Source organism: Cervus canadensis, chromosome 5, assembly GCF_019320065.1.
Source record: "Cervus canadensis isolate Bull #8, Minnesota chromosome 5, ASM1932006v1, whole genome shotgun sequence".
In the NCBI taxonomy this organism is placed as follows: Eukaryota; Metazoa; Chordata; class Mammalia; order Artiodactyla; family Cervidae; genus Cervus; species Cervus canadensis.
This window is the reverse complement of record NC_057390.1, coordinates 4,266,859-4,291,623: the sequence shown is the minus strand read 5'-3', so window position 1 is coordinate 4,291,623 and position 24,765 is coordinate 4,266,859. Positions and strand designations below refer to the sequence as shown.

The 24,765-nt window shown below is 40.2% G+C and overlaps 1 protein-coding gene across 3 annotated transcripts; it reads right to left on the bottom strand.

Moving 5' to 3' along the window:
* Positions 1-13,672: 13,672 nt before the first annotated feature.
* MRPL30 (mitochondrial ribosomal protein L30) lies at positions 13,673-24,752 on the bottom strand. Of its 3 annotated transcripts, none has more exons than XM_043467913.1 (6): positions 24,614-24,752; positions 19,292-19,369; positions 17,677-17,757; positions 14,279-14,425; positions 13,975-14,048; positions 13,673-13,896 (listed from the first exon to the last, which is right to left on the bottom strand). In XM_043467913.1, exons 2-6 carry the CDS (start codon positions 19,340-19,342, stop codon positions 13,764-13,766), a joined length of 486 nt encoding a protein of 161 aa, XP_043323848.1. In that variant the 5' UTR covers positions 19,343-19,369; positions 24,614-24,752; the 3' UTR covers positions 13,673-13,763. The 3 variants fall into 3 exon arrangements, with proteins under 3 accessions (XP_043323848.1, XP_043323849.1, XP_043323847.1); XM_043467914.1 differs by having other exon boundaries at positions 24,589-24,643; XM_043467912.1 differs by lacking the exon at positions 24,614-24,752 and adding an exon at positions 23,350-23,522.
* Positions 24,753-24,765: the final 13 nt, after the last annotated feature.

Below are 24,765 nucleotides of genomic sequence, written 5' to 3'. Positions count from 1 at the left end.
ATGAAATTAAAAGATGCTTACTCCTTGGAAGGAAAGTTATGACCAACCTAGACAGCATATTAAAAAGCAGAGACCTTACTTTGCTAACAAAGGTCCATCTAGGCAAGGCTATGGTTTTTCCAGTAGTCATGTATGGATGGGAGAGTTGGACTATAAAGAAACCTGAGCATGGAAGAATTGATGCTTTTGAACTGTGGTGTTGGAGAAGACTTTTGCAAGTCTTTTGGACTGCAAGGAGATCCAACTAGTCAGTCCTAAAGGAGATCAGTCCTGAGTGTTCACTGGAAGGACTGATGCTGAAGCTGAAACTCCAATACTTTGACCACCTGATGCGAAGAACTAACTCATTTGAAAAAACCCTGACGCTGGGAAAGATTGAAGGCGGGAGGAGAAGGGGACAACAGAGGATGAGATGGCTGGATGGCAACACCGATTCAGCGGACATGAGTTTGAGTAAACTCCAGGAGTTGGTGATGGACAGGGAGGCCTGGTGTGCTGCAGTCCGTGGGGTGGCAAAGAGTTGGACATGACTGAGTGACTGAACTGAACTGAAGGTAGATTTACTCCTAGGAATATTTTTCTTTCTGATGTGATGGTGAATGGAATTGTTTCCTCTTTCTGATCTTTCGTTTTTAGTGTATAGGATTGCAAGAGATTTCTGTGTAGTAATTCTGTATCCTGCAACTTTACCAAATTCATTGATGAGCTCTAGTAGTTTTCTGGTAACATCTTTAGGATTTTCTATGCATACTTTTTTTCCAGTTTGGATTTCTTTTATTCCTTTTTACTTGATTATCATGGCTAGGACTTCCAAAACTATGTTAATTAATAGTGGAGAGAGTGGACATCCTTGTCTTGTTCCTGATCTTAAGAGGAAATGCTTCCAGGTTTTCCACCATTGACAATTATGTTTGCTGTGGGTTTGTCATATACGGCCCTTATTATGTTGAGGTATGTTCCCTCTGGGCTTCCCAGGTAGCTCAGTGGAAAAGAACCCACTTGCCAATGCAGGAGACTTGGGTTCCATCCCTGGTTTGGGAAAATCCCCTGGAGGAGGAAATGGCAATCCATTCCAGTATTTCTTATGGACAGAGGAGCCTGGAGGGCTACAGTTCACTGGCTCAAAAAGAGTCGGACATGACTGACTGACAAAGCAGGCACACACACATAATTAACTACATTATCATTAACTAAAATGATTAATAATTTTTTTCTCCAGACAATGAAGAAAATTAGAGGACAGAAAATGAAAGATTGTTTAGCTATTTTTTTCTCCAATCATTTCATATCATCTTAATACTTTCGAGGGAAAAAAATTTAAGTAATCTTATCCAAAGGCATTTCATCATTTGTCACTAGATTGCCATTCTAAGAAATAAGGGTAAAATTTTTATTTAGTGATTAATGTTTTGTATCTGTTTCTTATTTGGAAACTGTCCAGACTTCCAGTCTTTTTTAATTTTTGGCCGGGCTGCATGGCATGTGGGAGCTTAGCTCCCTGGCCAGGGATTGAACCTGCACCCCTTGAAGTGGAAGTGTGGAATCTTAACCACTGGACTGCCAGGGAAGTCCCCCAGTCTTAATTAATTAATTACCTAAGATATTAAAGTTGAGAAAAGCTTAAATGTATAAAACAGATTGTGACATGTATACTTTATTTTTTTTTAGATTATGACATGTATATTTTAAAAAAGGTGACAGATGGTTTAGACAGTAACTTGGACCCTTGATATTTTTATCAAGCTGTGTGCTCGAAAGTCAATACTTAATACTCCTCAAAATATAAGAAAGGAAGGAGAGGATACCACCTACATTAAATAAAATAGTCTTTAAAAAATTTTTTTTAAAGAAAAACAAGACAAATGATGTCTTCATCAAGATTTACTTTTTGTTCTAAAGTACCTCCCAAACACACAACCTTGCTCATGTCAAAAGCTTCCTAAAGTGGCCAGTGCAATTCCAAACTTTGGTGAAATTGTGACAGAGTGATAAGCATACTATTAACAGTTAGTACTGTTCATAAGAAAAGATGAAGAAAACAGGTGTTTGGACTGAAAGAGGCACCATTTAGATTGAGAAGACCCTGGGAACTGGAGAGGCTCTTAAAGATAGTGCTTGGGTAACTTTATCTCCCTTGAGCCTGACCAAAGGGCCAATGGTTTCACCAAGGAGTGGCCAGACAAACCTCCTGAAATAAAGCAACTCTCAGAGACACAAAGACCAGAGAGAAGTCCCTAAAAGGTTTGAAATGATGGGAGGCAAAGGAGTATCAATCTCAGGATTCCCCTTGTCCAGCTTGAGGATGGACTTGACCAGGCTTGACATATCGACTTCATGGAGGCCTTCCTGATCCCAGCCCCTGGTGGGCATGCCTTTGGGGAACTTCCCTCCTCGTATGTGGACTGGACCCGTGACTTGCTTCTAACCAGTGGAATGAAACAAAGGAGATGGAATCCAGATGATTGTATTTACATGATTACCTAAGAGGTAGCACCATCTTGCTGGAGTATCTCACTCTGATGCTGCTTTTAAAGAAGCAACTGGCCTTGACTTTTAAAGCCACGAGGAAATGAACTCTGCCAACAGCCTGGGAGAGCTTAGAGGCAGATACCTGTCCTGTCAAGACTCAGATGAGAGGCCAGTTTTGGCTGATACCTTTTTTGTAACCTTGTCAGACCCTAAGTGGACTCGCAAGCTAAGCCATGCCCAGACGCCTGACCCAGACAAACAGTGGGGTAATGAGCACATGTAGTTTTAAGCAGCTAAGACTGTGGTACTATGTCACGTGATAACAGAAAAACGAACGCTCTAGCCTGTGCTCATCTCCCGACAGGCTTTTACTCTTCTGGACAATTTCATTTCTTTTTTTTTTTTTTTTTATAATATGTACATTTAATGCAAATCATTCATTTGACATTATTTGTTAGGTATACACACATCACACCGGGTGTACAAAGTTTAACACTGGGCATATAATGCTTAAAATTATATGCTTAACATTGAGCATACAGTGTTTATTTTTTTTAATATAAATTTATTTATTTTAATTGGAGGCTAATTACTTTACAATATTGTAGTGGTTTTGCCATACATTGACATGAATCTGCCAGGGGTGTACATGTGTTCCCCATCCTGAACCCCCCTCCCACCTCCCTCTCTACCTGATCCCTCTGGGTCTTCCCAGTGCACCAGGTCCGAGCACTTGTCTCATGCATTGAACCTGGACTGGCGATTCATTTCATATATGATAATATACATGTTTTAATGCCATTCTCCCAAATCATCCCACCCGTGCCTTCTCCCACAGAGTCCAAAAGACTGTTCTATATATCTGTGTCTCTTTTGCTGTCTCGCATATAGGGTCATCATTACCATCTTTCTAAATTCCATATATATGCGATAGTATACTGTATTGGTGTTTTTCTTTCTGGCTTACTTCACTCTGTATAATAGGCTCCAGTTTCATCCACCTCATCAGAACTGATTCAAATGTATTCTTTTTAATGGCTGAGTAATATTCCATTGTGTATATGTACCACAGCTTTCTTATCCATTCGTCTGCTGATGGACATCTAGGTTGCTTCCATGTCCTGGCTATTGTAAACAGTGCTGCAATGAACATTGGGGTGCACGTGTCTCTTTCAATTCTGGTTTCCTCAGTGTATGCCCAGGAGTGGGATTGCTGGGTCTTATGGCAGTTCTATTTCCAGTTTTTTAAGGAATCTCCACACTGTTCTCCATAGCGGCTGTACTAGTTTGCATTCCCACCAACAGTGTAAGAGGGTTCCCTTTTCTCCACACCCTCTCCAGCATTTATTGCTTGTAGACTTTTGGATAGCAGCCATCCTGACTGGCGTGAAATGGTACCTCATTGTGGTTTTGATTTGCATTTCTCTGATAATGAGTGATGTTGAGCATCTTTTCATGTGTTTGTTAGCCATCTGTATGTCTTCTTTGGAGAAATGTCTGTTTAGTTCTTTGGCCCATTTTTTGATTGGGTCATTTATTTTTCTGGAATTGAGCTGCAGGAGTTGCTTGTATATTTTTGAGATTAATTCTTTGTCAGTTGCTTCATTTGCTATTATTTTCTCCCAATCTGAGGGCTGTCTTTTCACCTTGCTTATAGTTTCCTTTGTTGTGCAAAAGCTTTAAAGTTTAATTAGGTCCCATTTGTTTACTTTTGGTTTTATTTCCAATACTCTGGGAGGTGGGTCATAGAGGATCCTGCTGTGATTTATGTCGGAGAGTGTTTTGCCTATGTTTTCCTCTAGGAGTTTTATAGTTTCTGGTCTTACGTTTAGATCTTTAATCCATTTTGAGTTTATTTTTGTGTATGGTATTAGAAAGTGTTCTAGTTTCATTCTTTGACAAGTGGTTGACCAGTTTCCCCAGCACCACTTCTTAAAGAGATTGCTTTTTCTCCGTTGTATATTCTTGTCTCCTTTGTCAAAGATAAGGTGTCCATAGGGGTGTGGATTTATCTCTGGGTTTTCTTTTTTGTTCCATTGATCTATATTTCTGTCTTTGTACCAGTACCATACTGTCTTGATGACTGTGGCTTTGTAGTAGAGCCTGAAGTCAGGCAGGTTGATTCCTCCAGTTCCATTCTTGCTTTGGCTATTCGAGGTTTTTGTATTTCCTTACAAATTGTGAAATTATTTGTTCTAGTTCTGTGAAAAATACCATTTGTAGCTTGACAGGGATTGCATTGAATCCATAGATTGCTTTGGGTCAGTCAGTCAGTTCAGTCACTCAGTCATGTCTGACTCTTTGCGACCCCATGAATCGCAGCACGCCAGGCCTCGCTGTCCATCACCAACTCCTGGAGTTTACTCAAACTCATGTCCATCGAGTCGGTGATGCCATCCAACCATCTCATCCTCTGTCGTCCCCTTCTCCTCCTGCCCCCAATCCCTTGCTTTGGGTAGTACGCTCATTTTCACTATTCTGATTCTTCCAATCCATGAACACGGTATATTTCTCCATCTATTTGTGTCCTCTTTGATTTCTTTCTCCAGTGTTTGATAGTTTTCTATATATAGGTCTTTTGTTTCTTTAGGTAGATATATTCCTAAGTATTTTATTTTTTCGTTGCAATGGTGAATTGAATTGTTTTCTTAATTTCTCTTTGTTTTCTCATTGTTAGTGTATAGGAATGCAAGAGATTTCTGTGTGTTAATTTTATACCCTGCAACTTTCCTATATTCATTGATTAGCTCTAGTAGTTTTCTGGTGGAGTCTTTAGGGTTTTCTATGTAGAGGATCATGTCATCGGCAAACAGCGAGAGTTTCACTTCTTCTTTTCCTATCTGGATTCCTTTTATTTCTTTTTCTGCTCTGATTGCTGTGGCCAAAACTTCCAAAACTATGTTGAATAGTAGTGGTGACAGTGGGCACTGTTATCTTGTTCCTGACTTTAGGGGAAGTGCTTTCCATTTTTCACCACTGAGGATAATGTTTGCTGTGGGTTTGCCATATATAGCTTTTATTATGTTGAGGTATGTTCCTTCTATTCCTGCTTTCTGGAGGGTTTTTATCATAAATGTATGTTGAATTTTGTCAAAGGCTTTCTCTGCATCTATTGAGATAATCATATGGTTTTTATCTTTCAACTTGTTAATGTGGTGTATTACGTTGATTGATTTGCAGATATTGAAGAATCCTTGCATCCCTGGGATAAAGCCCACTTGGTCACGATGTATGAATTTTTTAATATGTTGTTGGATTCTGTTTGCTAGAATTTTGTTAAGGATTTTTGCATCTATGTTCATCAGTGATATTGGCCTGCAGTTTTCTTTTTTTGTGTGCGTGGCATCTTTGTCTGTTTTTGGTATTAGGGTGATGGTGGCCTCATAGAATGAGTTTGGAAGTTTAGCTTCCTCTGCAATTTTCTAGAAGCGTTTGAGTAGGACGGGTGTTAGCTCTTCTCTAAATTTTTGGTAGAATTCAGCTGTGAAGCTGTCTGGTCCTGGGATTTGTTTGCTGGAAGATTTCTGATTACAGTTTCAATTCCGTGCTTGTGATGGGTCTGTTAAGATTTTCTATTTCTTTCTGGTTCAGTTTTGGAAAGTTGTACTTTTCTAAGAATTTGTCCATTTCTTCCAAGTTGTCCATTTTATTGACATATAGTTGCTGATAGTAGTCTCTTATGATCCTTTGTATTTCTGTGTTGTCTGTTGTGATCTCTCCATTTTCATTTCTAATTTTGTTGATTTGATTCTTCTCCCTTTGTTTCTTGATGAGTCTGGCTAATGGTTTGTCAATTTTATTTATCTTCTCAAAGAACCAGCTTTTGGCTTTGTTGATTTTTGCTATGGTCTCTTTTGTTTCTTTAGCATTTATTTCTGCTAAGTTTTAAGATTTCTTTCCTTCTACTAATCCTGGGGTTCTTCATTTCTTCCTTCTCTAGTTGCTTTAGGTGTAGAGTTAGGTTACTTATTTGACTTTTTTCTTGTTTCTTGAGGTAAGCCTGTATTGCTAGGAACCCACCCCTTAGCACTGCTTTTACAGTGTCCCATAGGTTTTGGGTTGTTGTGTTTTCATTTTCATTTGTTTCTATGCATATTTTTATTTCTTTTTTGATTTCTTCTGTGATTTGTTGGTTATTCAGCAGCATGTTGTTCAGACTCCATATGTTGGAATTTTTAAGTTTTTCTCCTGTAATTGACATCTAATCTTACTGCATTGTGGTCAGAAAAGATGCTTGGAATGATTTCAATTTTTTTTTTTTTTGAAGGCTAGATTTATGGCCCAGGATGTGATCTGTCCTGGAGGTTTCCATGTGCACTTGAGAAAAAGCTGAAATTCATTGTTTTGGGGTGAAATGTCCTCTAGATATCAATTAGGTCTAACTGGTCTGTTGTATCATTTAAAGTTTGTGTTTCCCAAAAGCAAAAATAAACAAATGGGACCTAATGAAACTTAAAAGCTTTTGCACAACAAAGGAAACTATAAGCAAGGTGAAAAGACAGCCCTCAGATTGGGAGAAAATAATAGCAAACGAAGCAACACGACGCAACAAAAGGATACTCAAGCAACTCCTGCTCAATTCCAATTCCAAAAAAATGAAATGAATCAAAAAAAATGGGCCAAAGAACTAAACAGACATTTCTCCAAAGACAGGAACAAACACATGAAAAAGATGCTCATCATCATCTTATCAGAGAGAAAATGCATATCAAAACCACAATGAGGTACCATTTCATGTCAGTCAGAATGGCTTCTATCCAAAAGTCTACAAGCAATAACTGCTAGAGGGTGTGGTGAAAAGGAACCCTCTTACACTGTGGTGGGAATGCAAAACAGTACTGGAGTGGAGATTCCTTAGTGTGGAGATTCCTTAAAAAACTGGAAATAGAACTGCCATGCACCCAGCAACCCACTCCTGGGCATACACTGAGGAAACCAGAATTGAAAGAGACACGTGTACCCAGTTCATTGCAGCACTGTTTACAATAGCCAGGACATGGAAGCAACCTAGATGTCCATCAGCAGACGAATGGATAAGAAAGCTGTGGTATATTACACAATGGAATATTACTCAGCCATAAAAAGAATTCATTTGAATCAGTTCTAATGAGATGGATGAAACTGGAGCCCATTATACAGAGTGAAGTAAGCCAGAAAGATAAAGACCATTACAGTATACTAACACATATATATGGAATTTAGAAAGATGGTAATGATAACCCTATATGCAAAACAGAAAAAGAGACACAGATGTACAGAACAGATTTTTGGACTCTGTGGGAGAAGGCGAGGGTGGGATGTTTCGAGAGAACAGCATCGAAACATGTATATTATCTAGGGTGAAACAGAGCCAAGAGCCCAGGTTGGATGCATGAGACAAGTGCTCGGACCTGGTGCACTGGGAAGACCCAGAGGGATCGGGTAGAGAGGGAGGTGGGAGGGGGGTTCAGGATGGGGAACACATGTAAATCCATGCTAATTAATGTCAATGTATGACAAAAACCACTACAATATTGTAAAGTAATTAGCCTCCAACTAATAAAAATAAATGAAAAAAAAATAAAGTTTGTGTTTCCTTGTTAATTTTCTGTTTAGTTGATCTATCCATAGGTGTGAGTGGGATATTAAAGTCTCCCACTATTATTCTGTTATTGTTAATTTCCCCTTCCATACTTGTTGGCATTCGTCTTATATATTGCAGTGCTCCTATGTTGGGTGCATATATATTTATAATTGTTACATCTTCCTCTTGGATTGATCCTTTGATCATTATGTAGTGTCTTTCTTTGTCTCTTTTCACAGCCTTTATTTTAAAGTCTATTTTATCTGATATGAGTATTGCTACTCCTGCTTTCTTTTGGTCTCTATTTGTGTGGAGTATCTTTTACCAGCCCTTCATTTTCAGTCTGTGAGTGTCCCTTGTTTCAAGGTGGGTCTCTTGTAGACAACATATATAGGGGTCTTGTTTTTGTATCCATTCAGCCAGTCTTTGTCTTTTGGTTGGGGCATTCAACCCATTTACATTTAAGCTAATTATTGATAAGTATGATCCGGTTGCCATTTACTTTGTTGTTTTGGGTTCGAGTTTATACACCCTTTCTGTGTTTCCTGTCTAGAGAAGATCCTTTAGCATTTGTTGGAGAGCTGATTTGGTGGTGCTGAATTCTCTCAGCTTTTACATGTCTGTAAAGCTTTTGATTTCTCCTTCATATTTGAATGAGATCCTTGCTGGGTACAGTAATCTGGGCTGTAGGTTTTTCTATTGCATCATTTTAAGTATGTCCCTTCTGGCCTGAAGAGTTTCTATTGAAAGATCAGCTGTTATCCTTATGGGAATCCCTGTGTGTGTTATTTGTTGTTTTTCCCTTGCTGCTTTTAATATTTCTTTGTGTTTGATCTTTGTTGATTTGATTAATATGTGTCTTGGGGGTTTTTGCCTTGGGTTTATCCTGTTTGGGATTGTCTGGGTTTCTTGGACGTGGGTGAATATTTCCTTTCCCATTTTAGGGAAGTTTTCAACTATTATCTCCTCAAGTATTTTCTCATGGTCTTTCTTTTTGTCTGCTTCTTCTGGGACTCCTATGATTCATACGTTGGGCCATTTAACATTGTCCCAGAGGTCTCTGAGGTTGTCCTCATTTCTTTCAATTCTTTTATCCTCTCTGTTTCATTTATTTCTACCATCCTATCTTCTACCTCACTTATCCTATCTTCTGCCTCCATTATTCTACTGTTGGCTCCCTCCAGAGTGTTTTTGATCTCATTTATTGCATTATTCATTATATATTGACTCTTTTTATTTCTTCTAGGTCCTTGTTAAACATTTCTTGCATCTTCTCAATCCTTGTCTCCGGGCTATTTATGTGTAACTCCATTTTGTTTTCAAGCTTTTGGATCATTTTCACTATCATTATTCAGAATTCTTTATCAGGTAGATTCCCTATCTCTTCCTTTTTTGTCTGATTTGGTGGGCATTTATCCTGTTCCTTTACCTGCTGGGTGTTTCTCTGCCTTTTCATCTTGTTTATATCACTGTGTTTGGGGTGGCCTTTCCGTATTCTGGCATTTTGTAGCTCCTCTTTATTGTGGAGGTTCCTTGCTGTGGGTGGGGTTGGACGGGTGGCTTGTCAAGGTTTCCTGGTTAGGGAAGCTTGTGTTGGTGTTCTGGTGGGTGGAGCTGGATTTCTTCTCTCTGGAGTGCAATGAAGTGTCCAGTAGTGAGTTCTGAGATGTCACGCGGTTTGGTGTGACTTTGGGCAGCCTGCATATTGAAACTCAGGGTTATGTTCCAGTGTTGCTGGAGAATTTGTGTGGTATGTCTTGCTCTGGAGCTTGTTGGCCCTTGGGTGGTGCTTGGTCTCAGTGTAGGTATGGGGGCGTTTGATGAGCTCCTATTGATTAATGTTCCCTGGAGTCAGGAATTCTCTGGTGTTCTCAGGATTTGGACTTAAGCCTCCTGCCTCTGGTTTTCAGTCTTATTCTTACAGTAGCCTCAAGACTTCTTCATCTATACAGTACTGATGATAAAACATCTAGGTTAATGATGAAAAGTTTCTCCACAGTGAGGGACACCCGGAGAGGTTCACAGAGTTACATGGAGAAGAGAAGAGGGAGGAGGGAGATAGAGGTGACCAGGAGGAGAAGAGGGGGAATCAAAAGGGGAGAGAGCAAGCTGGCCAGTAATCAATTCCCTACGTGCTCTCCACAGTCTGCACCCCTCAGAGATGTTCACGGGGTTACACAGAGAGCAGAAGAGGGAGGAAGGAGACCGAGGTGTCCAGGAGGATAAAAGGGGGAATCAAAAGGAGAGAGACAGATCCCGCCAGTAATCAGTTCCCTAAGTGTTCTCCACAGCCTGGAATACACAGAGAGACTCACAGAGTTGGGTAGAGAAGAGAAGGGGGAGGGAGAAGATAGAGGCGACCTGGTGGAGAAAAAGGAGTCAAAAGGGGGAGAGCAATCAAGCCAGTAATCTTGCTCCCAAGTAAAAATGGGTATTGAAGAATGGGTTCTTAAAGGTAAAAACTGATAACAAATACCAAAAAGCAAAGATTAAAAATCTAGAGTAGAGGTTAGATTCTCAAAAATACAATATTAAAAAATAAAACAAAGTCACAAAAATTATAATATATATATATATGAAGTTTGCTTTAAAAGTAGGGTCCTTTTTTTTTTGCAAGGTAATAGTAGGTTATAAAAATGAAACTTAAAAGAGTAATAGAGGACTTAAAAATAAATTTTTTTTTTAATTTTAAAAATGATAATAGTGAAAATATATCTAGGACTTTCTCTGGAGCTGTTGCAGAGTGTGGGGTCAGTTCATTTTCAGGTAGTTCCTTGGGCCGGCTTATACTTCTCAAGGTCTACAGGCCCCTTCCTGTGAGTGGGTGCTAACTACAGGGTCTTAATCTGTTGCACCTGTCACTTCCAAAGCGGTTCCCTCTGTTTATTTTAGCTTCTTCTGTTTGCTGGTCTCTTCAGTGTCTAATTTCCACCCTGACACAAGGGGGCAGTGGTGGTCCCTTTTTTTAGGCTCACTTGTTCAGTCGTGCTGTGGGGAGGGAGGGACACTGTGAACAAATATCACTGGAGTGTGTGGGGAGTGCGCGCAGTGATTCAGCCGCCCTGGGTTTGCAGCCGCTCATGGCGTGTGTGCCCTCCCAGTCTACACTGCTCAGGCTCTAGGTTGCTCTCCTGGGAACTGTCAGGCGGGCCCTGGGTTGCGTGCACTTTCCAGGTCTAAGTCGCTCAGGTTCAGGTTCTCGGGTACTCCACAAAGGCGCAGACTCGGTTGGGCCTGCGTTTTGTGCCCGTCCCAGGTCCAAGCAGCTCTCGTGACCAGGTGCTTGGCGAGTGCAGTTGCCCCCAGTTGGAGGCTGCATCTTATCGCCTCCCTGTCCCAGCCTCTCGGTTTTCTGGGTGCACAATGGGCGTGCCTTCTCAGGTGTGCCATGTGTCTCTTCTGGGGAGCCGATCTCTGGCTGCGACCCTCCCGGCAGATGTCAACCATCCAGAATCCCTAGAAGTCTTGGTGAGCAACCAAGCCTGCTTGTAGTTTGGTAGAGGATGCCTCTCTGGGGCCGTGATTGCCCCCTCCCGGCTCTGGCTGCCCTCGCCGGCCTGTCTCCGGCGGGGGATGGGCCGGTCCTCAGCCAGCTAGCTCTGCTCAGTCCTTTGTTCTGTGAGCGGGCCTGGCGGTCTCTCAGGTTAGAGCTTTGTGCGGGATAGCTATCCCACAGTCTGGGCTGCTATCTCAAGTTAGTTTCCTCAGATTGGCCTCAGGACATTCAGGCTGACCCTTACCCTAAGCAATGCAGCCCGCACTTCCCTGTCCAGCCCCCGCTTGCTAGTGGCGGATGTGAGCGTCTGGGCTGCTGTTCCACTGGGCGTTGCCGTCAGGCACGTAATCTGTGGGTTTTTTATTTATTTATTTACTTTTCCTCCCGGTTATGTTGCCCTCTGAAATCCCAAGGCTTGCCACAGATCCGCCGGTGAGAGTGTTTCCTCATGTTTGGAAACTTCTTTTTTAAGACTCCCTTCCCGGGACGGATCTCTGTCCCTACCTCTTTTGTCTCTCTTTTTATCTTTTATATTTTGTCCTACCTCCTTTCAAAGACAATGAGCTGCCTCTCTGGGTGCCTGATGTCCTCTGCCAGCATTCAGAAGTTATTTTGTGGAATTTGTTCAGCATTCAAATGTTCTTTCGATGAATTTGTGCGGGAGAAAGTGGTCTCCCCGACCTATTCCTCTGCCATCTTAGGACCGCCCCCTCAGACAATTTCATTTCTAAACATCCAAATGAACATTTAGATATTTTCCTTTAGTCAGGCACAGCTAAGGTTAAAATAGCTTACCCAAAGTTTATTAGACTCTTTGGGTAAAAATTAACCAATGGTCCTCCCCCCGTGTTAAGCAGTATTAGCCCAGTAAAAGATGGGAAAACATCAGCAGGGGCAACTTTCATATCCACATCTGGCCTCAAGCTAACTCCAGCATGGACAGCTTCTGTTGCGGCAAACAGGTATCTCTCCAGTTAGAACCAGCCCTGTGAAGTTAGTATCCTTCTGCTTTATATCCTCTCCAGGCTGTATACATACCGGATGTTCAGTAATTGTGGAACTGAAACTGTGGCTGCCCTGAAGCTTATTAATTCATGATATGTGGCTTCCCTTTAGGCAGCACTTCTGCTTGATGCCCGGACTTTGACAGGACAGACACTGGGACCAGAGGCAGCGAGTATGCCAATGTTACTGCTGCCTGAGCCAGGGTTTAGGAGAGTTGAAGGCAGGAAAATAAAGGGCAACTAGAATTTCGAGTCTTCAGCATCATCTTTAGTTATCAGCTGCCACAGGATCTCCCAGTACTGAACCTCTCCTAAAATTCTTACTTCTCCCCACCCCTACAAGTATCTGAAATAGAAACAAAGAAAAAAATTTTCCCTAAAGAATTTTTCCTTTCTCATGCTTCTTTTAATAGTAAACCTCAACTGTTGGCAGAGGTTTCTAGGAATTCAAGGAATATCAATAAAGTTTAGGCTAAATGAGATTTATAACTAGAAAACAGATATACTATTGGGTGTTAAAGGATAGAATGAAGCCAAGTCCACATATGTACTTATAGACATGACAGCAAACAGCAATCGGTCAAGCTATACCTGGTGTCTAATGCCTCTGGCTGAATCTCTGTTCTCCAGCAGAGCAGACTAAGCTCCGTTAGGGCAGGAACCACATCTGGTCAGCTCTGGATTTCCCCAACACATAACACACTCTTCACTCAAAAGGCCACTTATAGGCTCTGTAACAACCTAGAGGGATGGGATTGGGAGGGAGGTTCTAGAGGAAGGGGACATATGTATACCTATGGTTGATTCATGTTGATGTTTGGCAGAAATCAACACAATACTGTAAAGCAACTATCCTTCAATTAAAAAAAAAAATTTTTTTTTAAGGGCCACTCATAGAGTGTGCTGAATCCAAATAAGAAAACCATTTTTTAAAAAAGTTAATGATGATTGCTAACGTGTCACCTGAACCCATGTGTTTAAACATTGCTATTTTCCAGTTACACCACAGGGGGGTAGTAGGGGGGAAGGGGAGATAAACTACTAAGGGTGGGGTGGGGAGGGAATTAAACCAATTAATAGCACTAAAACCTCCAAGACTACCCAAGGAAGAATCACACCATGTTTAGCCAGTGAAAAGGATTAGAATTTTTTAAACATTTTAATGAGAACACTTTCTCACCATCTTTAAATAGAAATGACTTCCACTTTCTACTCTGAAGCTTCTGGGCTGTCAGCACTTCTTCGCTTCCTGGTCTGCGGGGTTCAGAAGCCAGCGCACCACCAGCTCGCCAGTGCTCTTCAGGCACGTGTTAGACATGTCCTCCTCTGTTGGGAGACCCTGGGGCAGCTTCAGGGGCTTGATTCTGTGACATGAGAAGATGCTGTTAGTGTTACACCAGGTAACACACTTTAAGAAACTGCTAGAATAACAAATAACAAACCTTATCAAATGTTTAACCACTTTCAGTTTTGCATTCACTGAAGGGATATTCTTGTGAACTTGAGGAGTATGTGCCTACAAACAAAGGAAACATTAGGAATCAATTTCAACAGTGCAGATGGTCCCACCTTTCAGCAAGAGGTTAAGGTGAAGTCTCCTTCTATCTAAATCAAATTTTCTAATACATTACATGAAATAATACATTTAAACAAAAGAAATATTAAATAAGTAGGTTAAAAGTTTTAAAGGTGGAAAATTTACAGCAAATTTAAACAACACTTAAGATGACTAAAATAGGTACATACTTTTTGTAACCCAAGCATCTTTATTATATCTTTCTCCCAATACGGACGTCTTCTTGTACTTTTTATTCTGGTAACAATATGCAGTTTATGAGGTTGCTGTGGATCCCCACCATATTTTTCATGATCTTCAGGTGAAGGCCGAAAAACCTAGAGAGAAGAACTATAAATGATAAATTTTCAACACAGCTTCAATGTACCCCCCTTTTTTTTCTTAAAAAAAAAAAACTTCAAACGACTATATAATAATTTCATATCTAATCGCTCTACAATTCTCATCCTCAAATCGAACATTTCTACCAGTCTGACTACTCAGATAGATGAAGTCGAAGGAGTTCATGCACTAGGAAAAACATCACACAGCCCGGGATTTTCTTTTGTTTTGATAAAGAACAAAGCAGGAAGAACCGGGTGACAAACGCCAGAAGGCACTGCACTGTACGGGCTAGGCCTTGAACTGCATCCCCTCCCCCATTCAGGGAGGGGACAAATACAAACTTACAGTAACACAGGAGTATTATTAAAATGGAGTATGTACTGGGCTACATCCCCAAATAAGGATATATGTATAACACTATTTGTAATACTGAAACATTTAAAGGCCATATTCATATTCCTCAAGAGAACAGCTAAAAAATTAGGATTACTGCATAGTCATAATTATTACATTCTAAATAAAACTATTAATAACTAAATTAGACATGACGCAAATAAATTCTGCTGTATTCTCCTGGATTTAATGCTGCTATCAAAATAAATAAGGCTTACCATTTACCATTTTTGTAGGTACTAATTTTGAAGGATGGTCACAATATACTCTTGAGCAAAAACAACTAAATTTCCACACCACAAAAAAACAAATTTCTACACCACTATGTGTAGTAGGATTCTGTCTTTGCTTCATCTATACCATGATGAGTGTGTACATGTGATGTATTCTATAAATATCAATTCTAAGAATATGACCATAAATTCTAAACATGATTCTAACAATTCTACACATATGTGTGTGTGTTAGTCACTCAGTCGTGTCTAACTCTTTGCAACCCCATGGACTATAGCCTACCAGGCTCCTCTGTCCATGGAATTCTCCAGGCAAGAATACTGGAGTGAGCTGGGGATCTTCCCGACCCAGGGATCAAATCCAGGTCTCCTGCATTGCAGGCAGATTCTTTACCATTGAGCCACCAGGGAACCCATGTATGTGTGTGTATACATCTACACACACACACACACACACACACACACAAAACCTTAAATGTAGAAAGGTCTCAAAAACATTAGGTCAAGAGTCATACCTCTGGGGAAACAGACTGAGGGAAGGACAAAAAAAAGATGTTACTTTAATCACAAATAATATTATTTAATCATTAATTTCTCCACAGAGTGATCAGGTTACATTGCTAAATGATGAAAGCAGCTAGAGAAGCATTATAGCCAAGATGATGCACATCTTTAAAAATATGTAAAAGAGAAGTACACGGAGGGAGTGGGCAGTGGTTGTCTCCAAACGGGTGGGATGAAGGGTATTTTTCTAGAGCTTTTGAAGAAACATAGGGTGAGAAGAATGGTGGCATACAGAGGATGTGGTAGGTACACCAAAGAAAAGGAAAGACGACATAAAGAAATGGTGTGAGGAGCATGAAATATTTAGGAAAAGTCAGTGGTTCCATGTGAATAAGGTAGGAAAAAAAACATGAAAAGCAATGCAGGCGGAGGAGTTAAACTAAGCTCAACTATGCTGAGTCTTTAGAAATTTCCAGAAGGCATATAAAGCTATTGGAGGTTTGAAACAATATGACATTTCAAAGATAGATTCGGAAAGAAAACTCTTTCAAAAGAACTGGAGGTGGAGACTGATACAAAAAAAACTCAGGAAGGTCTTAGGGACATGGTTTGAGGGTCTGAATTACAGCAGCTGTAACAGAAAAGGACTGATCTGGGGACTTTGGCCAGTAAAACAGATGGATTTGTGGCGGGTGAGGGAGCAGACGGGGTTGAGACTGACTCAGAGGTTTTCAGTCTGGGAAATCAGACAGAGGATCAACTGACATTACTAATACAGGACAAGCACATTCTTTTAGTTTGGTTCTTTGGAGGGAAAGTAAGACAGTGAGTTCAATTTTGGATAGCTTGAAATACCTACGGGTTATCCAAGCAGCAAGGTTTAGAAACTATTTGAGAGAACAGGAATAAGTCTGGAAGACAGGCAACGGGCTACAGATGCACACTTCAGAGTCATTTCTATGAGGCTGGAAAGTTTTCAAACTCACTACAGCTGGCGATTAAAATCACCGCCTCCCACATTTTAAACAAATGTTAACATCTGTATCTATCCTTTTCTTACAGAAGTTTACAGTCTAAGACACATGGAAAGATATGACAATGTAGTTGCAGACCATGACGTGGAAAAAAGATTTCTGATAAAGGAACATCAAGCATGTTAAAGGTATCAAAATAATCGACGGTAATACTATTTCAGCTCTGAAAAAATCAGTAGAAAATGGTGGTTGCCAGAGACTGGGGGAAGAAGGTATGAGGAGTTACCGTTTAATGGGAATAGAGTTGTTCCAATTTTGTAAGATAAAGAGTTCTGGAGAGGGATGGTTGTGAAGGTCACACAATCATATGAAAGTACTTAATATCATTGAGTGAAAGTGTTAGTCATTCGTTGTGTCCAACTCTTTGCGACCTCCTAGACCATAGCTCACCAGGCTCCTCTGTCCATGGAATTCTCCAAGAAAGAATACTAAAATGGGTTGCCATTCCCTTCTCTAGGGGATTTTCCCCACCCAGGGATTGAACCAGGGTCTCCTGCATTGCAGGTAGATTCTTCACCATCTGAGCCACCAGTGAAGCGTGTAATATCACTGAAGTGTACACTAAAAAAAAAACCAGTTAAGACACTAAAGTTTATATATACCTTATGCATTTTACCACAATACTGAAAAATTGGAGCAAACAAAAGAAAAATCTATTGAGGGCTTAGCCCGTGTTTTTTGAAAGAATGATAGGTACACACAAGTTTAGCAGAGAAGATCCAAATTAGCAACAGTTGATAAAGAGTAAAACCCAAGAGGCACAGGGACAGTATGAGCAGGAAGAAGACAGTTTTCTCAGGACAACAGTGCTATGAAGACACAAAATATTAAGGGAAAAAACCATAATCAGGAATAAACAGGTTCTGAGATGATAAAAAATCCACTACTTAAAAGGCCAGTAGCACAATTTTATTTTTAATAATTATTTACCTAAATCACACTATGTTTAAAACTCTACCCTTCTACCTATATCGACAAATAATTTAACATGAAAGTTTCCAATATTGCAAAAACCAGTACCTTTCAAAATACAACATGTTTTTAAAAAATAGTAACAGGAAAATAAAACCTTGTTCTTACTTCATCTGGAATTCTTGACCTCGTAAACTTGTGACGAATCCAATCTGTACAAATAAGAGGCTGCACACCTTTTGTTGCCGTCTAAAATATGACATAAAACATTTGTTTTTCAGCACTCTATCTAGCACAGAAATCCAAAGCTTCTATTTTTAGGTGGTGAAAGTCCATTCTTTCTGTTCTTGTGTTACTCGCTCAGTCTTGTCTGACGCTTTGCAGCCCCACAGACTCTAGCTCGCCAGGTTCCTCTGTCCCTGGAATTCTTCAGGCAATAATACTGGAGTGGGTGGCCATTTCCCTTTCCAGGGTATCTTCCCAACCCAGGGATCGAACCTGGGTCTCCTGCATTGCAGGCAGATTCTTTATTGTCTGGGCCACAAGGGAAGCCCTATTCTTACCTAACCTGTAATTATTAAACATGTATCTCAACCCCCTAGCTGAATGAATATACATCTTATCTTACCACTAACATTAAATATTAATATAAACATTTAAACCAGCGATTGGCAATAATTTTCTGTAAAGGAGTAGACAATAAATATTTCCGGTTCTGGGCTACATGGTTCCCAGAGCCAAGTCTCAGCTCTGCCACTGCAGGGCCAATGCAGCCTTCAACAATAACTACATTGTTGTGGCTATGTTCTAATAACACTGTTTCAAAAACCGATGGTGGGCTGAAGCTGGCCTGTAGGTTATAGTTAATGTGCTCAAGACAACATACAGTAATTTATCCTTCAACAACACAATGTAAAAGAAAGTCAAAATGAGTTTCCAGTTTTCTTTCTAGTCCCAACAGTGTCATGAACTCTGGGTTCCTGTCTCCTGTACTCTTTCTACAAGCCTCCAGTAGTATTTCTCCCAGGCTGCCAAAGAAAAAGGATTCACTGTCAATCCTTCATACCAGGAAACTCCTCTGGGTAGGCAGTAATCATTCCTTCTATGCCTTCCCTGGACAGCAGAGAGCACCGGGAGAATAAGCAGGAAGGAACGGGGACGGGGGGGCAGTGGGCGGTGGGGGGAAGTGATGGACACAGGCTCTGATTCACCAGGAAATAATACTAACCAACCAGGATTAATCTGAGGCTAAGGTAAGAATCTCAAACATCTGACATTATCATCATCTAATTGGAGGTCCTACCTAGACTCTGGCCCTCATGAGTAGACTAGCTACACCACTGCAATTTCTAAAAGAAAGACTAGAAGGAAATACATGGAAGTATAAACATAAATGATCTCTGGGAAATTGTTTCTCTTCTTTCTACTTTTCTACATTTTTCTAATTTTCTAAGATTGAAAATGCACTCTCTTTATAATTGAAAGGAAAAAAAAATCTAAAAAGATTAAGGTGGACAAAGGGGAATCAATACTAGTCATTTTTTACCAGCATGTTCTCCAGGAAAAGGTCTTTTGTGATTTCAATTCTTTAGGGATAAAACAGCAAAGAAACCAAATAAAATCAACTCTCAACATTAAAAAAAAGAAAATATATATATATATGAAGAAACTTAAAAATTTAACTTGCCTGTATGTTTTGTTAATTAGAAAAGAGATAAAAAGTTCTTAAGGAATAGAAAAGCAAGACAACTGAAAAAGATAATTACTGAAAAGAAACACTTACTTGAAGTCTCCCTGGGGGCCTCTGAACTATTGAGCGCAAAATTCCTGCCATGGATGTGGTGGCTGCTCTCCTTAGAGGCTGTGAGAAGTAAAAAACAGACCTGTGGGTCACGTATGTTTTGGAAACAGATAGCTCCCCCATTTCTGTAGTAACAAAAAGCTGAGCAAATTGAAAAACTGGATGAAGTTTAACAGTACAATCTTGGTTGTTTTAATACAATAAGGACAAGAATTAAGTTATAATAAATGTTTTAGTCAGAGTTCAAGAAAACCATAGGCAGTAATTATACATTAACCATGTACCATTTTCACCAAAGAGTTAAACCCTAAGTTGATTTCAACAACAAAAATGGGTAGTGGAGGTTACTATCATTCAAAAAATCTTCAACAGGGAGGGCAGATAAAGAATGCTTTGCTGTAGTATCACAAAAAAAGAGAGAGCTGGAAAGGACTGAAGACACCCCAACTCCTAATTGGAACTAATGACCTTCTTACTTCATTTATACGGAAAATGAATCCCCAGAGAGTTCAGTCATTTTACCCAAGAGCATCCAGCTTTTAAGAGAGTATATGGTCTGGAACCTAATTTTTTTATTACATTTTCATTAAATCCTAACACCCTTCTGTTAAGAACAGTAGGATGCTCTTTTTTGCTTATTTGCATTTTAAGCTATTCTTAATGAACATGCATTGCTTTTATAAAGTAAAAGTCACGTTTATTTAGACACAGAACAATTATAGCCTATTATACTAACTTGAGGGCTTCCCTGGTGGCTCAAAGGGCAAAGAATCTGCCTGCAACGCAGGAGACCCAAGTTTGATCCCTGGGCTGGAAGATACCCTAGAGAAGGAGATGGCTACCCACTCCAGTATTCTTGCCTGGAGAATTCCATGGATAGAGGAGCCTGGTGAGCTACAGTCCATGGGGTTGCAAAGAGTCAGACATGACTGAGTGACTCTCTCTCTCTCTCTCTCTCTCTCTCTCTCTCTCTCTCTCACACACACACACACACACACACACTGACTTAAACTGAATGTAGAAAGATTAAGTTCATGAACTACATGCATTAATATATTTTGGATACGTGACTTAATTCATATGTTTCAATTCCCCCCACCCCCAAGAATAGAAAGAAAATAATACCTATCTTGCAAATGAATTATTCTAAAAACATCTAAAACAGTACTTGGCATATCAGAAGCCCTTAATAGATGGTAACTTTTACTATTATAAGATCATTAAGTTATTACAGAGCTATAATAAGAATACCCTAACATGCCAAAATAAGGTAAGTGCTGTATTTCAATGTCTACCAGATTCTGGCTCACTCAAGCTCTGCAGGTCTTTCCTGTGGTGTGGAAAAAGCAATGAAGTTGGGGAATCAATGCAAGATGTCCCCCTAAAAGGGCCTAACTTCAGAAAAATTCTCAGCAACTGAACCAGTATTTCAAAATTCTGTATCAGTTTTAGAAGCGCTAACTACTATAATCTTAGTGCCCTAAAAGCAAAACTTTTGTTTTATTCATATTCTATATTCTTGGCATCCAGCACACTATCTGATAGACAGCAGGCACCGTGTTTGTTGATGAATGTCTGAATTAATTAATGGGTTACATCCATGGTCCATTCAACCAAGAATTCAGAAGTAAATCAGAATTTCATAACTGCCATTCAGATTTTATACTTCAAACATTACAATATAGCATAGCAATTTCTAGTTCAAATTATCCAGTTTGCTTGGCTGGCTGTTTAGATCCTTTGTATCAAGGCTTCTTTAGAAGAGAGGCTTAATCCTCCAGTGCTCCAATCGAACAATCTAAATTATTTTCCCTACCATACTTCTTCCTCCAAAGTTAAGCATTTTCTTAGGTACTAACAAAAATAGTAGGTACCTAAGCACAAAGTTAGGTACTAATCCAATTTATTTAACTTGGCTCTTTGTTAAATCTTTCTCTTATTTAGATTCCAAGCAAAGCCTCCTAATTGGCCTTCCTGCTTCTATTCTAATTTCCCCAAGGTCTTTTCCCCATGGCAGCAATCATCTCACTAAATCTGAAATCAGGTAATATCAATACCTCTGCTCAAAACCTTCCAAAGACCCAGGTTTCTCATTGTTAGAGTAGGTGGTTACACACAAGCCAGAGAGGAAGGGTAGAATATCTATGTCATCCCATGACACAGGATTAGTGGTGGAACTAACATTTAGCTTAATAAAAATATGATGGATATAGAAATAATTATAGATACATATATATACATGGGTTGGCCCTCTTAGCTGAGAGGACCTAAAAACAATGGCATCCCAATAGGAATGAGCACATCCAGTGCTAAGATCTTAGTTCCTAATAGCATTCTCTGATAAAAAGAACCAGGACTTCTTGGAGAAAAGGCTGATTACATGGCTGTAGCAAGGAATATATAAAGAATATATAAAGGTAAGTCTGGAGCATCGTGTAGTGCTAGAAAGGAACTACTCAAAAAGTCAAAAATGATGGGGACTATGTCAAAGGGACTAAAAGCCAACTGAAAGAGCTCCCAGCAGCTACAGCTGAAATAATATGAGCAACAAGATAAGTAATACAGTATTGGCATAAAACCCAAAACATAAACATAAACTAACCATGAATCCATACTGATATAAACAGATGAATGATGAGAGGAAAAAAAAAAATCTCTCTTACAGAAGGATTTCAAATAATTTATGTAGATACTCCCCTCTCAAAGAGGTGGAGAAAAGCTATCAACTCTTAAGCATGGGGTACACTTAAAGACTTTCTGCTAGAGTTAGGAAAGAAGTCGTGGGGGGGGCGGGGGGAGGAAATAATGTTACACTAAAGAAATCTAACCAACACTACATCTTCAAAGTGATCACGATTAACATCAACTGTGATAAAAGCCAAGCTGATAGCATCCACAGAATGATAGAATGAGAACAGCACTTCACCTCTGTCTTCCTTCCAAAAACCCCTATCATCACTCTAACAGAAAAATATCAGACAAACTCCAGTTGAAGGACATTGTACAAAATACTTATCCAGTATTTCCTCAAATACCTGACCACCTCAAAACTGTCAAGCTCATCAAAACCAAGGTGAGTCTGAGAAACTGACATAGTCAAGAGGAGCACTTGGCAACTAAACATAATGTGGTATCTTGGATGGACTTTTGAAAGAGTAAAAGGACATCAGGTAAAAACTAAAAAAATCTGAATGAAGTATGACTCTAGTTAACAATGTATTAATATTGGCTTATCAATTATAACAAATATACCACACTAATTTAAGATGTTAATAACAGGGGAAATTTTGTGTGGGCGGGGTATATAGGAAATATTAATATCTGCATAACTTTTCTGTAAATCTAAAATTACTCCAAAATTAAAGTTTATTTATTACTAGACTGAAAACTTTTAACTTAACACCTCTTCATTTCAGAGTGGCGGCCAGTCCTTAACCTTCCACCCTGAGGATTTCATCTCCAATTATTCTCTTGCTCAGTTGCTATACACACCTGCTGCAAGAAAGCCCTGTAACTTGCCAGGTAGGCATACTCCCCTGACTATTCCCTCTCCTGGAATGTCCCTGATATCCATATAGTTAATTCTCTCACATCCTTCAATTTCTGGCTAAAATCTCATCTTCTCAATGAGGTCTACCCTGATTCCATTATTTAACATTTTGACCCAGAGGACAATTGTCAGCACTCCCAATGTCTTTTACTTTACTTGACTTTCTTTCCATAGCACTTAACATCTTCTAATATAATTTAATTACTTGTTAGGTTTGTGGTTTACCATCTGTTTCCACCCAATAGCATGTGAGTTCCACAAGGACAAAGATTTTAAAATTTTGTTTTGCTCTGTCTATTCACAGATATACTTCAAGCATCTACCTAAGCAGCATAGCCTTGTAGCAGCCACTCAATTTTTGCTGAATGAAGTTTTACTTCCAGACTTCAGAAGGTGTGACAGTCAAAAGTCATTAAGTTCTAATAAAGTAAAAGTTGTTCTTAATAATTAGGCACATAACTCTTGGACCTGTCTTTCACTGTACAACTACCTTTCTCTCGCACAGATGAAAAGCCAGGAAAATAAATGCGGGGCTTCCCAGGTGGTGCAGAGGTAAAGAATCCGCCTGCCAATGCAGGAGAGGCAAGAGATGAGGGTTCGATCCCTGGGTCAGGAAGATCCCTTGGAGTAGTAGGAAATGGCAATTCACTCCAGTATTCTTGCCTGGAAAATCCAATGGACAGAGGCTGGTGAGCAACAGTCCAAGAGTTGGACAAGACTGAGCACACACACACACGAAAAGTATGATCCCACTTCCATTCCATTAAAAAGAGAGAGCGATGTCTGTGAAACTCTAGAAGCCTATCAGAGAAACGTTAGCATATCTGGGGAGAGAAGGGCAGGCTACCAGAACTATTTGCCCTAACTTCCACCCCTGGTATTGTCTGATAGGTTTGTTGCTGTTGTTCTTTTACAATGACTGTACATGTAACTGTTCTTAAAAAAAGAAAACTAATTCCTTTTCTAAAGAGGCAAGACATCCATTTAATAGTAAATGGGGATCGGGAAGGAACACAGAACGCATAATTTCCCTTTGAACAAACTGACATCTCTGAGGGCAAGAAATGCCTCTTTTTTGAACTTTAGGCAGCCCTCCTAAGTGCCTCTTGGGAAAAAACAAAACAAAACAACGCTGAACAAGTAGCTTTGAGTAGGTGGAGATCAAAACACGGTTGCAAAATCACGACTTTTGGTAAAACGGTAATTTTTTTTTTTTTGGCCGCGTCCCACAGCAAGCGGGATCATAAGTTTCTCCACCAGGGATGGAACCCATGTCTCCTCCAGTGCAAGCGCGGAGTCTTAACCACTGGACCGTCAGGGAAATCCCAAAAGGTAAAATAAGCTAACTCCGCGGGGTTTGCGTTCTAAAATGCAGCAATTTTTAAATTAGATAATTTTGTATCACCATTAACAATTCGTTAGGCTGCCCCCCAGAAGAAAGCCCAAGTTACGAGTAAAACAGAAGCACAGAAATTCCCGCCAGACTGCCGGGCCGGGGACACTCAGCCCTCGAGCTCCAGGAGGCGAGACTCCTCAGGCCGCATCCCGGGATCCCTCAAACTGGGAGACGTGATCCAGCCGGGAAGCGGCTTTTCGGGAGACCAAGGGCCAACCCTGGACGCAGGCCCATTCAGCTTACTGTGACCCGTAAACCCAGAACTGAATAGACAAAATCAATCCTTATTTGCATAGGGCTCCCAGATATATGCTCCTAGCAAAAATGCAATACCTTCAGCCACTCACTCCCCACTCACCAGCAGTTGCTAGAAGTCTCTCAGCCTTAAGTTAACCACTGAGGAGAACAGGAGCCGAGGAAGGAGCCGCAGCGCCACACTCAAACTCGGCCGTAACAGTGCGCACACAGTGCAGCACTTTAGTTCCAGCCGACTCCCGCCCACTCCGGCAC